The 15,960-nt window shown below is 43.1% G+C and overlaps 1 protein-coding gene across 2 annotated transcripts in view; it reads right to left on the bottom strand.

Annotated features, from left to right (window-relative positions):
- Positions 1-5,751: 5,751 nt before the first annotated feature.
- ALG2 (ALG2 alpha-1,3/1,6-mannosyltransferase) overlaps positions 5,752-15,960 on the bottom strand; it is a 35,524-nt gene continuing 25,315 nt past the window's right edge. For both annotated transcript variants that reach the window (XM_063922659.1, XM_063922658.1), the window contains 2 exons: positions 8,789-9,134; positions 5,752-7,266 (listed from right to left, as the gene is read on the bottom strand). In XM_063922659.1, coding sequence (XP_063778729.1) covers positions 6,358-7,266; positions 8,789-9,100 — 1,221 coding nt within the window. In that variant the 5' untranslated portion in view covers positions 9,101-9,134 and the 3' untranslated portion in view covers positions 5,752-6,357. The remainder of the gene's footprint in view (positions 7,267-8,788; positions 9,135-15,960) is intronic.

The raw sequence follows: 15,960 nt of genomic DNA, 5'->3' as shown, positions 1-15,960 counted from the left end.
ATATACAATTATGGACGGGCTGCCGAGTGCCGACACAGAGGTAGCCACAGCCGTGAACTACCGCACTGTACTGTGTCTGCTGCTAATATATAGACTGGTTGATAAAGAGATAGTATACTCGTAACTAGTATGTATGTATAAAGAAAGAAAAAAAAAACCACGGTTAGGTGGTATATACAATTATGGACGGGCTGCCGAGTGCCGACACAGAGGTAGCCACAGCCGTGAACTACCGCACTGTACTGTGTCTGCTGCTAATATATAGACTGGTTGATAAAGAGATAGTATACTCGTAACTAGTATGTATGTATAAAGAAAGAAAAAAAAACCACGGTTAGGTGGTATATACAATTATGGACGGGCTGCCGAGTGCCGACACAGAGGTAGCCACAGCCGTGAACTACCGCACTGTACTGTGTCTGCTGCTAATATAGACTGGTTGATAAAGAGATAGTATACTCGTAACTAGTATGTATGTATAAAGAAAGAAAAAAAAACCACGGTTAGGTGGTATATACAATTATGGACGGGCTGCCGAGTGCCGACACAGAGGTAGCCACAGCCGTGAACTACCGCACTGTACTGTGTCTGCTGCTAATATATAGACTGGTTGATAAAGAGATAGTATACTCGTAACTAGTATGTATGTATAAAGAAAGGAAAAAAAACCACGGTTAGGTGGTATATACAATTATGGACGGGCTGCCGAGTGCCGACACAGAGGTAGCCACAGCCGTGAACTACCGCACTGTACTGTGTCTGCTGCTAATATATAGACTGGTTGATAAAGAGATAGTATACTCGTAACTAGTATGTATGTATAAAGAAAGAAAAAAAAACCACGGTTAGGTGGTATATACAATTATGGACGGGCTGCCGAGTGCCGACACAGAGGTAGCCACAGCCGTGAACTACCGCACTGTACTGTGTCTGCTGCTAATATATAGACTGGTTGATAAAGAGATAGTATACTCGTAACTAGTATGTATGTATAAAGAAAGAAAAAAAAACCACGGTTAGGTGGTATATACAATTATGGACGGGCTGCCGAGTGCCGACACAGAGGTAGCCACAGCCGTGAACTACCGCACTGTACTGTGTCTGCTGCTAATATAGACTGGTTGATAAAGAGATAGTATACTCGTAACTAGTATGTATGTATAAAGAAAGAAAAAAAAACCACGGTTAGGTGGTATATACAATTATGGACGGGCTGCCGAGTGCCGACACAGAGGTAGCCACAGCCGTGAACTACCGCACTGTACTGTGTCTGCTGCTAATATATAGACTGGTTGATAAAGAGATAGTATACTCGTAACTAGTATGTATGTATAAAGAAAGAAAAAAAAACCACGGTTAGGTGGTATATACAATTATGGACGGGCTGCCGAGTGCCGACACAGAGGTAGCCACAGCCGTGAACTACCGCACTGTACTGTGTCTGCTGCTAATATAGACTGGTTGATAAAGAGATAGTATACTACTAATATTATATACTGGTGGTCAGGTCACTGGTCACTAGTCACACTGGCAGTGGCACTCCTGCAGCAAAAGTGTGCACTGTTTAATTTTAATATAATATTATGTACTCCTGGCTCCTGCTATAACCTATAACTGGCACTGCAGTAGTGCTCCCCAGTCTCCCCCACAATTATAAGCTGTGTGAGCTGAGCAGTCAGACAGATATATAATATATATAGATGATGCAGCACACTGGCCTGAGCCTGAGCAGTGCACACAGATATGGTATGTGACTGACTGAGTCACTGTGTGTATCGCTTTTTTCAGGCAGAGAACGGATATATTAAATAAACTGCACTGTGTGTCTGGTGGTCACTCACTATATAATATATTATGTACTCCTGGCTCCTGCTATAACCTATAACTGGCACTGCAGTAGTGCTCCCCAGTCTCCCCCACAATTATAAGCTGTGTGAGCTGAGCAGTCAGACAGATATATATAATATTATATATAGATAATAGATGATGCAGCACACTGGCCTGAGCCTGAGCAGTGCACACAGATATGGCATGTGACTGAGTCACTGTGTGCTGTGTATCGCTTTTTTCAGGCAGAGAACGGATTATAAATAAAAGTGGTGGTCACTGGTCACTATCAGCAAAACTCTGCACTGTACACTACTGAGTACTCCTAATGCTCCCCAAAATTAGTAAATCAAGTGTCTCTCTAATCTATTCTAATTCTAAACGGAGAGGACGCCAGCCACGTCCTCTCCCTATCAATCTCAATGCACGTGTGAAAATGGCGGCGACGCGCGGCTCCTTATATAGAATCCGAGTCTCGCGATAGAATCCGAGCCTCGCGAGAATCCGACAGCGTCATGATGACGTTCGGGCGCGCTCGGGTTAACCGAGCAAGGCGGGAAGATCCGAGTCGCTCGGACCCGTGAAAAAAAACATGAAGTTCTGGCGGGTTCGGATTCAGAGAAACCGAACCCGCTCATCTCTAATTTAAACCATACCCATGCATCTACACATTACCAGTATACATTATTTTCAAGGAGTTTCTGGTCTTCTGTGTCAGAAGCTAGCTCTCTGACTCCTGCTCTTCCTGCTATCAGTCAAGAGCTACACTATCTCAGTGGTGGGTACCTTCAACCAAGGATTGGCAGACATATAAAAGACATGCTTTTACCAAGTTTAAAAAAAAAAAATGAATAAAAAACACACACATATGTATTCACAAATAAACTTTATTATGGTCAGCATATACAGACAAAACTTCTACAACCTTAGGAACATTTGGTATTCCTTTAAATATTTGGGGCAGGTGTGGTATAGAAGATCTACATGCATTAGGTCTACAGTAATTAGGTAAACAGGCACTAAGTCAACACAGACAAAAGATCGACAGGTACAAAAGGTCATCATGACAATGGTCAACAGGTTTTTTTTTTGCATTTTAGGGGCTAGTATGGATAGTTTTGGCAACTATTGACCACCAATTGTTGAAACGCTTCTCCTCACAGGCTCGGTTTGCATGCCATGCTTTGGGCACGGTGTCTCACTTTGCTCTCCACAAGGTTACTAAAGATCATGATTTGTTACATGGATAGTCAAGGAAGCAAGTCAAAAAATATGATTAAAAAGTGTCAACCACATGTGTAACGAGCATTGTCACGTTGACCATTTGAACCTGCTGATCTTTTCCATTTACGGCCTTTCATATGTCAACCTTTTGTCCATGTCGACTAATAGTCCCAATCCCATTTGGGGCATATTTTGTGGCTGGAATTGTGGGGGGGGGAAAAAAAAAAAAAGGATTTCAGAGAAACAGTGTAAAAAAAGAGAAAAATGACAGAACCACATAATGGAGATGGAAACACTGATCACATTTGTCATTCCAGAGATCCCAAAATATCAACTTCTGTTGCATCTCAATAAATGTGCTAAAACTGGAAAGGTAATGTATAAATGTCAGCTGTGCAATGCAGTTTTTCATTGATGTGCCTTGATTATCTATTCAACATGCAAGATGTGCACCTCACCTCACCTGGGAGCCGCATTTACAAATTGTGCAGAAAGATTTAGGGGCCAATTTCATTAGGTTATCTAGGCCAGATACACTCACCTGTTTCTGCCCCCCCCTCCCCCCCATATAGCTGTATGCAAAAATGAGCAAGGTTTTCCTCCCATAATTACCTGTATTGTACGCTTCATTGCATCTGCCTATTCGAGTTGGGAGGAGGCATGTCCGAGCTCAACTCTATAGTGCAGTGCTAATTAAACAAAGCTACCTAGTATATGTGTGCTACTGTACATGAACATGCAGGCAGTATATTGCATGTGAATCACAACACACATTTTTATCTCAAAACCAAAATGATTAAAGGTCCACGCAGATTTCATCATAACCTGTGTTTAGTAAATCTCATACTTCCCGATATTCTGGCTGCCCCATCCAGGAGGAAGGTGTGATGCTGAGTAGGGGCAGAGCGGAGGCGTGTCCGCAAAATTACATCATTGTGGACCGGCGCCTGCTACACAATGCTGGTTACTCTATCCTTACCATCGGGTAGATTTTTTAAACATCTAAAGATTAAAAGTAGAGGTGTTGCCCTTAGCAATCAAATTGTAGCTTGTATTTATCTAGTTCTAGTACATTCTACTAACTAGAATCTAGCTGCTATAGGCAACACCTACATCTTTTTAAAATCTTTATTAAATCTATCTCAACAGGGATCACTTATTTTGAATACTAGATCAACCAGCAAGGCAAAAAAAAAACTTGACAGCCATCATGGTGCATTATGTGGTCATAATGATGTGTGTAATCTAATACAGTGAACCATGTTATAGATGTGGCAAGTTTATTCAACATGCACCTGAACATAACAGACATAGCGGCCTATTTACTAAGCCTTGGAGATAGATATATATAGTGGACTGAGATAAAGTACCAACCAGCTCCTGCAATTTTTCAAACACAGCCATTAAAATGATAATTAGGAGCTGATTGGCTGCTACTGTATCTCTCTCCACGGACACAAGTTAGTACATGACTTTTCTCAGGTAAAAGCGTTTTCATTTTAGGTCCTTACAAAAATAATTTATTGCTAATCATAATTTGTATTCCATCTGAGTGTGCCCTGTCTTATATGCAGTGGCGTAAGTTTGTCACAGTTGCCCGGAGGCAAGCTAAATATCGGTGCCCCCCTATTTCCTATATTAAGATAAATATATGTATGTGTGTGTGTATATTGTACAGTGTTTCTCCACATTAACAGTGGAGAAAGATAGCACTCTCCAGACTTGTTATAATATACGCAGTAAAGTCATTTATTCACAAAACTTGGTTCTATGTAATCTTCATGTCACAAACAAGGTATATACAAAAAGGGCTCACCAACGTTTCGGTCCTTATTCGGACCTTTCTCAAGGTATTAGCCAGTCTCTTAATGCAAAATCAGGAAAACAGCAGCGTCAGTATCAACATCAAAAGCAGGAACCGGTAACCTGCGTTGGGTGAGTGTGGGGCTTCCCGTATATATATATATATATATATATATAAAATGTGTGTGTGTACGAAGTGTTCTGAAAAAAAATGTGTGTGTGTACGGAGTGTTCTGAAAAAAAATTATATACTGTATTAATACATTTAATTGTCTTTTATTTTAAGTCACACATTTCTTAGCAGTCATACCCAGGATTAGAACCCATGACCTGTTACACTGACAGCAGACACTTTACTGATGGAGCTATTTGTTCCTGTAGAGGAAGCATGAGAATTCTAACTATATGAAGTTACGTGTAATTGTCAGAGAAGTATCTTCATATAGTTAAAATTCTCATATTTCCTATACAGGAGCAAATAGCTTCATCAGTAAGGTGTCTGCTTCCAGTGTAATAGGGTGTGGTTTCTAATCCTGGGTGTGATAGCTGTAAAATGTGTATATTCAGTATATTAAAGAGGGTGTGATTTGTAAAGTGCAGGGACCAGTGAGGAAGTTGGCCACTGAAAAGACAGCGACAGCTATCAATTAACTTAATTCAATGGTGTCACAGAATGGGAGGAGAGGTGCCCCCCTTCAGAGCAGGAGCCCGGCGGCAGATGACTCCGTTGCCTCCCAGAGTTCTGCCTCTGCTTATATGTGAACTTAGGGACTTTCTGTCACATTCAGATGAGAGCTGTTTTGGGCTATCAATTCTTTAAAACTAACTAGTAATTGGTTCTTATATACTACATCACTATAACATATGAAATAGAACTTAAAATATAATTACAAATCATTTGCAAGAAATTTATTTATTGTACACCTGACGAAACAAGAAGAGATGATTATATAAGACTAATAAGAGGGACTTGATTCCACAGCAAGAGATAAACCTGAACCTGATGCCTTGGTTTTCTAAGTCTGCACATGTCCACAGAATTTTGCTTGCCTGGGATGTTTAGCATTCGCTGCACAGTCATTTCCTGGATGCAGCATGTACATCATACTGTATGTTCAATGAGAATTGCTGCTTTCCATGGTACAGTACATGTAACTCAATGCTATTCAAATTGCATGTTAAATGCACCATGGCTCCAACCTGTATTTTCTTTCTGTTATGGTCTACTGGGGTTTTAAGAATAATCGATTTTGTTCCCTATTTCACATGATGTAACAGCTTCATACGCTGAATGCAGTGTGAGCACCATGGGCAGGCAGCACAGTGGATAAATCAATTAAAATAAGGATTTACCAGCTGTACACTGCAATACATTCTAATGGGCTGCTTACGTATACATTGCAGAATCCAGTAAATGCGTATGTGCATAACCTCTAGTAAAAATGTTCACTGTAGCATATCAGGGGTAGAGAAAACATATCTTTATGAGGCATTTTTGTGTAATCATCTGCACTCCATCAGCTTACATATGTAATGGTAGATCAGATCTGAAAAAGCTTCACATGAGAAGTTTTCCATAACTCTTGCATTTCCCGATTTTCCCATTGATGTTTTAAGGGTAGGGTTTCTAACAAATTTTTCCATTGCATCAGAAAACGCTGCCGCTGTAGGGGAACACAAAAAGCCAGTCACTCCATCTACAACAGATTCCAGAGGACCGCCCGAATTAACCGCTATTACTGGGCAGTGCATGTACATAGCTTCTACTGGAACAATCCCAAAATGCTCATTACTTGGAGTGTATAATATGCAAGCACAATTATGAAGGAGATTACATTTCTGCTTATCAGAGAAAGATCTTAAGAAAGTTACATGATTACTCATTTCTGATTTTTCAGCAATTTCTTTTAACTCTTGATAATGCTCAACATTCTCTCTAACTCTGTCATCATACCCTCCTGCTAAGATGAGATGCACCTTTTCCCATTCCAACAAACTCAGCTTGGAATGAAGAGAAGATAAGGCTTCCAGAGCAAGGTTAAGATTTTTCTTTCTCTCGTATCTATTGATGGAAAGAAACACAGTCTCCCGCTTTGCAGGAACAAACTCGGACAGGTCATCAGAAACACTGTGTTTGAAGTTACTAACATTTAGTGACGGATATAAAACATCTGGTTGTATGTGAGATAATGATGTAAATGTTTTTTTGAAGATTTTAGCAGTAAAATGGCTATTGACTAAAATGCAGTCTGCCATGCCTGTGGTTCTCTCTTCCAACCAATCAATAGGCGTTCTATAAAGCTTCTTAAGCAGCAATGTCCTCTGGGTAAGAAGCTGATCCGGAAAATGGCAATAAAATAAAACTCGCTTTCTATTTCTGGCCAGTTTGAAAACTGGAATGCAAGCCGATACCTAGAGAAGACAGAAAAGACACAAATTTCATACAAAAAAATATATATAAAAAAAGAAATGTCAAATATTTCTGCTAAAGTAACAGAAATAATGCATGAGAACATACCTGTCCTCTACAGATTATGCTAGGTAACAGTAAGAATAAGGTGATAGGGGGTGACTGCTTTAATGGGTTTAATTAAGATGAAGTTTTTTTTGTTTTTATTTTTAAGAGACTATAGGGTAGGTGTATCAAGCATCGTAAATACATAGCGATACATCCTGCACCTATGTGCATACATACTGGCATTTTTTTAATACGAATATGCAACAATACTTACCTGCTGGGACAGCTTTGCCAATATAAAACCATCCTGGTGAAAAATAGAGCTCCGGGTTGATCACACTTGAGTTTTAATGCATATGCACACCCATTTGTCAGCACATACGGAAGCCCCTGAGACTTGCAAAAAGAAGCCCATAGGCCTCTATAGGGCACAAGCTCCAGAAAGTAACATTTCACAAATTGCTGCATTTGAGCATATAATTATATGGGGTTCTAGTGCCGACCTTTATAATATATATGAGAATCCATATGTATTACCGTAAAGCTCTGAAAGCAGTCTTTGCCCTGGAAAACAGAAACCTAGCCTCACCACTTGTACATCCCTGTGTCCTTAGAAAAGTTCACCAACCATTTTGTTTATATACTTATGTACAGCCTTGTGTATGCCATCATACATATGTGTGCTTTAATGTATTAGGACATTATTAACCATCATTTAATCCTCACATAGTAAAAGCAGAAGGTTCCAAGCTGCAAGAAGGTCTGCTTGTAATATCATTTATCGGGATCCGGTCTGAAGATCGACACTGTCTAGGTCGACAATGAGTTTTTCAAATTTTTTTCTTTTTTTTTACTTTTTCACACTTAACAATCCACGTGGACTACGATTGGAATGGTAACCTTGCCCGAAGCATGGCGAGCGAAGCGAGTCATGCGAGGGGACACGGTGCACTAATTCGGCTTCCTGGTCACTGTACGCAGAAAACGACACCAAACAAAAACCTCATGTCGACCTTTTGACCTGTCGACCTAGCACATCTCGACCTAGAAACCCGGTCGACCTTCCAACCCTGTCGACCTATAGTGGTCGACCTAAACATTGTCGACCTAGACACTGTCGATTTGATGATCCACAACCCACTTACCAATTATCAATAAATGAAGTGCATGTGATTAGGACACTGCTCACATTAACTTACTACTAATATGGAAGCAGTAAGGGTGTTCTTACTTTTTAACTTGCGGCTTCTTCAAGCTGAACAATTTTTTTTTGTTCAACAAAAATGACTTACAATGTAAAACCAGGGTGGTATTGCCTGTAAATGAATGATTCTTAAAAAAAAAAAAAGGGAAGACTCACACAAACTTCCTGCACCTCCTGAACTCGGAGGCTATTACATTTAGCCGTACAGCTGTATTTATGAAGTGTTATTTTACATGACATGTTAATAAAAATAAAGATGTGTACAAACATACCTGGTCACAGAACACCACATCAAATTGCTCTCCGCTAAGAAAGACCACATAGAAAGCCAGAAATATCATGCGAATATATGCACATAAGGCCAGACATTTTCCAAAGATACTCCGGGGAAGCCAGTCTCCACAACACCTAATTGGAATGCCCGAATCCAGTGTCTCTGAGAAACAGTGACCAATGTCATAATGGGCTGTCCACACTTGTACTTGGCAACCACGTGATTTCAGTGCAAGCGCTGCGTCAACAACAAGTCTCTCCGCTCCTCCAATTCCAAGGTCTGGATGGATAAAGAGCACAGAAGGTCCCATGACAGGCAACAATCATGCATTCGCTGGAAGTTCACTGTGTAAATATAAATATACAGTTAATAACTAAAGCCCACACTGAATAACCATAGCTTACTATTCAAAGCATAGCAGCCTGTACAGGAAACTTAGTTTAGAGGGATTGCTGATTTACTCCAGGATTGCTAATATCATACATATGACTAATAATAAGATTTTACTTACCGATAAATCTATTTCTCGGAGTCCGTAGTGGATGCTGGGGTTCCTGAAAGGACCATGGGGAATAGCGGCTCCGCAGGAGACAGGGCACAAAAAGTAAAGCTTTTTCAGATCAGGTGGTGTGCACTGGCTCCTCCCCCTATGACCCTCCTCCAGACTCCAGTTAGGTACTGTGCCCGGACGAGCGTACACAATAAGGGAGGATTTTGAATCCCGGGTAAGACTCATACCAGCCACACCAATCACACCGTACAACCTGTGATCTAAACCCAGTTAACAGTATGATAACAGCGGAGCCTCTGAAAGATGGCTTCCTTCAACAATAACCCGAATTAGTTAACAATAACTATGTACAATTTATGCAGATAATCCGCACTTGGGATGGGCGCCCAGCATCCACTACGGACTCCGAGAAATAGATTTATCGGTAAGTAAAATCTTATTTTCTCTATCGTCCTAGTGGATGCTGGGGTTCCTGAAAGGACCATGGGGATTATACCAAAGCTCCCAAACGGGCGGGAGAGTGCGGATGACTCTGCAGCACCGAATGAGAGAACTCCAGGTCCTCCTTAGCCAGAGTATCAAATTTGTAAAATTTTACAAACGTGTTCTCCCCTGACCACGTAGCTGCTCGGCAAAGTTGTAATGCCGAGACCCCTCGGGCAGCCGCCCAAGATGAGCCCACCTTCCTTGTGGAGTGGGCCTTTACAGATTTAGGCTGTGGCAGGCCTGCCACAGAATGTGCAAGTTGGATTGTGCTACAGATCCAACGAGCAATCGTCTGCTTAGACGCAGGAGCACCCATCTTGTTGGGTGCACACAATATAAACAACGAGTCAGATTTTCTGACTCCAGCTGTCCTTGCAATATATATTTTTAATGCTCTGACAACGTCCAGTAACTTGGAGTCCTCCAAGTCACTTGTAGCCGCAGGCACTACAATAGGCTGGTTCAGATGAAATGCTGACACCACCTTAGGGAGAAAATGCGGACGAGTCCGCAGTTCTGCCCTGTCCGAATGGAAAATCAGATATGGGCTTTTGTAAGATAAAGCTGCCAATTCTGATACTCTCCTGGCAGAAGCCAGGGCTAGAAGCATGGTCACTTTCCAAGTGAGAGATTTCAAATCCACCTTATTTAGTGGTTCAAACCAATGAGATTTTAGAAAGTCCAAAACCACATTGAGATCCCACGGTGCCACTGGAGGCACCACAGGAGGCTGTATATGCAGCACTCCCTTAACAAAGGTCTGGACTTCAGGGACTGAAGCCAATTCTTTTTGAAAGAAAATCGACAGGGCCGAAATTTGAACCTTAATAGATCCCAATTTGAGACCCATAGACAATCCTGATTGCAGGAAATGTAGGAATCGACCCAGTTGAAATTCCTCCGTCGGAGCACTCCGATCTTCGCACCACGCAACATATTTTCGCCAAATTCGGTGATAATGTTGCACGGTTACTTCCTTCCTTGCTTTAATCAAAGTAGGAATGACTTCTTCCGGCATGCCTTTTTCCTTTAGGATCCGGCGTTCAACCGCCATGCCGTCAAACGCAGCCGCGGTAAGTCTTGAAACAGACAGGGACCCTGCTGAAGCAAGTCCCTCCTTAGAGGTAGAGGCCACGGATCTTCCGTGATCATCTCTTGAAGTTCCGGGTACCAAGTTGGCCAATCCGGAACCACTAGTATCGTTCTTACGCCTCTTTGCCGTATAATTCTCAATACTTTTGGTATGAGAGGCAGAGGAGGAAACACATACACCGACTGGTACACCCAAGGCGTTACCAGCGCGTCCACAGCTATTGCCTGCGGATCTCTTGACCTGGCGCAATACCTGTCCAGTTTTTTGTTGAGGCGAGACGCCATCATGTCCACCATTGGTCTTTCCCAACGGGTTACCAGCATGTGGAATACTTCTGGATGAAGTCCCCACTCTCCCGGGTGAAGATCGTGTCTGCTGAGGAAGTCTGCTTCCCAGTTGTCCACTCCCGGGATGAACACTGCTGACAGTGCTATCACATGATTCTCTGCCCAGCGAAGAATCCTTGCAGCTTCTGCCATTGCACTCCTGCTTCTTGTGCCGCCCTGTCTGTTCACATGGGCGACTGCCGTGATGTTGTCCGACTGGATCAATACCGGTTTTCCCTGAAGCAGAGGTTCTGCCTGGCTTAGAGCATTGTATATTGCTCTTAGTTCCAGAATGTTTATGTGAAGAGACGTTTCCAGGCTCGTCCATACTCCCTGGAAGTTTCTTCCTTGTGTGACTGCTCCCCAGCCTCTCAGGCTGGCGTCCGTGGTCACCAGGATCCAATCCTGTATGCCGAATCTGCGGCCCTCCAATAGATGAGGACTCTGCAACCACCACAGAAGAGACACCCTTGTCCTTGGAGACAGGGTTATCCGTAGGTGCATCTGAAGATGCGACCCTGACCATTTGTCCAACAGATCCCTTTGGAAAATTCTTGCGTGGAATCTGCCGAATGGAATTGCTTCGTAAGAAGCCACCATTTTTCCCAGGACTCTTGTGCATTGATGTACAGACACCTTTCCTGGTTTTAGGAGGTTCCTGACAAGGTCGGATAACTCCTTGGCTTTTTCCTCCGGGAGAAAAACCTTTTTCTGAACCGTGTCCAGAATCATCCCTAGGAACAGCAGACGAGTTGTCGGCATTAACTGGGATTTTGGAATATTCAGAATCCACCCGTGCTGTTTTAGCACTTCTTGAGACAGTGCTAATCCCATCTCTAGCTGTTCTCTGGACCTCGCCCTTATTAGGAGATCGTCCAAGTATGGGATAATTAATATGCCTTTTCTTCGAAGAAGAATCATCATCTCGGCCATTACCTTTGTAAAGATCCGAGGTGCCGTGGACAATCCGAACGGCAGCGTCTGAAACTGATAGTGACAGTTTTGTACAACGAACCTGAGGTACCCCTGGTGTGAGGGGTAAATTGGAACGTGGAGATACGCATCCTTGATGTCCAAGGATACCATAAAGTCCCCCTCTTCCAGGTTCGCTATCACTGCTCTGAGTGACTCCATCTTGAACTTGAACTTCTTTATGTACAGGTTCAAGGACTTCAGATTTAGAATAGGCCTTACCGAGCCATCCGGCTTCGGTACCACAAAAAGAGTGGAATAATACCCCTTCCCTTGTTGTAGAAGAGGTACCTTGACTATCACCTGCTGAGAGTACAGCTTGTGAATGGCTTCCAAAACCGGCTCCCTTTCGGAGGGGGACGTTGGTAAAGCAGACTTCAGGAAACGGCGAGGTGGATCTGTCTCTAATTCCAACCTGTACCCTTGAGATATTATCTGCAGGATCCAGGGATCTACCTGCGAGTGAGCCCACTGCGCGCTGTAATTTTTGAGACGACCGCCCACCGTCCCCGAGTCCGCTTGAGAAGCCCCAGCGTCATGCTGAGGCTTTTGTAGAAGCCGGGGAGGGCTTCTGTTCCTGGGAAGGAGCTGCGTGTTGCTGTCTCTTCCCTCGACCTCTGCCTCGTGGCAGATATGAATAGCCCTTTGCTCTCTTATTTTTAAAGGAACGAAAGGGCTGCGGTTGAAAAGTCGGTGCCTTTTTCTGTTGGGGAGTGACTTGAGGTAGAAAGGTGGATTTCCCGGCTGTAGCCGTGGCCACCAAATCTGATAGACCGACTCCAAATAACTCCTCCCCTTTATACGGCAAAACTTCCATATGCCGTTTTGAATCCGCATCGCCTGTCCACTGTCGCGTCCATAAAGCTCTTCTGGCCGAAATGGACATAGCACTTACCCGTGATGCCAGTGTGCAGATATCCCTCTGTGCATCACGCATATAAAGAAATGCATCCTTTATTTGTTCTAACGACAGTAAAATATTGTCCCTGTCCAGGGTATCAATATTTTCAATCAGGGACTCTGACCAAACTACCCCAGCACTGCCCATCCAGGCAGTCGCTACAGCTGGTCGTAGTATAACACCTGCATGTGTGTATATACTTTTTTGGATATTTTCCATCCTCCTATCTGATGGATCTTTAAGTGCGGCCGTCTCAGGAGAGGGTAACGCCACTTGTTTAGATAAGCGTGTTAGCGCCTTGTCCACCCTAGGAGGTGTTTCCCAGCGCTCCCTAACCTCTGGCGGGAAAGGGTATAATGCCAATAATTTCTTTGAAATTATCAGCTTTTTATCAGGGGCAACCCACGCTTCATTACACACGTCATTTAATTCTTCTGCTTCAGGAAAAACTATAGGTAGTTTTTTCATACCCCACATAATACCCTGTTTAGTGGTACCTGTAGTATCAGCTAAATGTAACGCCTCCTTCATTGCCAAAATCATATAACGTGTGGCCCTACTGGAAAATACGGTTGAATCGTCACCGTCACCACTGGAGTCAGTGCCTGCGTCTGGGTCTGTGTCGACCGACTGAGGCAAAGGGCGTTTCACAGCCCCTGACGGTGTTTGAGTCGCCTGGACAAGCACTAATTGATTGTCCGGCCGCCTCATGTCGTCAAACGACTGCTTTAGCGTGTTGACACTATCCCGTAGTTCCATAAATAAAGGCATCCATTCTGGTGTCGACTCCCTAGGGGGTGACATCCTCATATTTGGCAATTGCTCCGCCTCCACACCAATATCGTCCTCATACATGTCGACACACATGTACCGACACACAGCAGACACACAGGGAATGCTCCTAACGAAGACAGGACCCACTAGCCCTTTGGGGAGACAGAGGGAGAGTTTGCCAGCACACACCAAAAGCGCTATATATATATATATCAGGGATAGCCTTATAATAAGTGCTCCCTTATAGCTGCTTTGTTATATCAAAATATCGCCATAAATTTGCCCCCCCCTCTCTGTTTTACCCTGTTTCTGTAGTGCAGTGCAGGGGAGAGACTTGGGAGCCGTCCTGACCAGCGGAGCTGTGAGAGGAAATGGCGCCGTGTGCTGAGGAGATAGGCCCCGCCCCTTTTCTGGCGGGCTCGTCTCCCGCTATTTAGAAAAATCAGGCAGGGGTTAAATATCTCCATATAGCCTCTAGGGGCTATATGTGAGGTATTTTTAGCCTTTATAGGTATTCATTTGCCTCCCAGGGCGCCCCCCTCCCAGCGCCCTGCACCCTCAGTGACTGCCGTGTGAAGTGTGCTGAGAGGAAAATGGCGCACAGCTGCAGTGCTGTGCGCTACCTTTAGAAGACTGCAGGAGTCTTCAGCCGCCGATTCTGGACCTCTTCTGACTTCAGCATCTGCAAGGGGGCCGGCGGCGCGGCTCCGGTGACCATCCAGGCTGTACCTGTGATCGTCCCTCTGGAGCTTGATGTCCAGTAGCCAAGAAGCCAATCCATCCTGCACGCAGGTGAGTTGACTCCTTCTCCCCTCAGTCCCTCGCTGCAGTGATCCTGTTGCCAGCAGGAATCACTGTAAAATAAAAAACCTAGCTAAACTTTTTCTAAGCAGCTCTTTAGGAGAGCCACCTAGATTGCACCCTTCTCGGCCGGGCACAAAAATCTAACAGGAGTCTGGAGGAGGGTCATAGGGGGAGGAGCCAGTGCACACCACCTGATCTGAAAAAGCTTTACTTTTTGTGCCCTGTCTCCTGCGGAGCCGCTATTCCCCATGGTCCTTTCAGGAACCCCAGCATCCACTAGGACGATAGAGAAATTTATATACTAATATAAAATGTCCTCTTTCACCTGGTAGGTACTCTCAGGAAAAAATGTCATATAATATGTTCACAATAAAAAAGTATTTCATAGTGTGGCACACTGTTTAGCCACAGATTAAATATAAATTAAAAAATAATAAATAAATAAAAAAAGTAGTAACAATCATGATTCTACTTTGGTAAGCGTTAACAGTTTTATAAATTGCACACACATCACAGTCCCCATAATATACTATGGGGATGGAATTAAAGGGGTCGATTGAGAAATCATTGATTTCTCAGCAGCTACCCTGTTCATAAAATGAATGAAGCGGTAGTAATCCTTTTTTTACATTTTTATCAACAAAAAATGGGTTATCACCGCTTTATGAACACAGCCCTAAATGTGTGGTTAAGAGCTGTACTCCAGAATTCTTATTCAGGTGTCATGTACAGTATGTGGCTCATTACATATTTTGGCTGATATTACCACTCATTTTATTCAATGCACACTACAATATAATTTTCTTAGTGATATACAGTACTGTGCAAAAGTTTTAGGCAGGTGTTGAAAAAATGCTGCAAAGTAATAATGCTTTCAAAAATAGAAGTGTTAGTTTATTTTTTATTAATTAACAAAATGCAAATTGAATGAACACAAGAGAAATCCAAATCAATATTTGGCGTGACAACCCTTTGCCTTCAAAACAGCATCAATTCTTCTAGGTCTAGTCTGCAGACCCGTAAAGATATTTTGGTGTCCTGTGCCAGAGAAAACATTGCCCCAATGTATTAAATACGGACAGCAGATGCTGAAGGAAAAGGGACATAGACTCATGGGGACTCAGTCACAAAACAGTACCCCCAATTCAAATTATGCCACACAGTAGTAGCCCTTACTCACATTATACCGCACAGTAGTATCCCTTATTTATGTTATGCCCTACACTAGAGCCACTTATTAACATTATGCTACACAGCAGTACCACCAATAAACATTATGCCACACTAGTGCCCCTTATACACG

The sequence above is a fragment of the Pseudophryne corroboree genome, chromosome 5 (genome assembly GCF_028390025.1).
Source record: "Pseudophryne corroboree isolate aPseCor3 chromosome 5, aPseCor3.hap2, whole genome shotgun sequence".
Lineage (NCBI taxonomy): Eukaryota > Metazoa > Chordata > Amphibia > Anura > Myobatrachidae > Pseudophryne > Pseudophryne corroboree.
The sequence above is the reverse complement of the archived record's forward strand: the minus strand, read 5'-3'. Positions and strand labels throughout refer to the sequence as shown.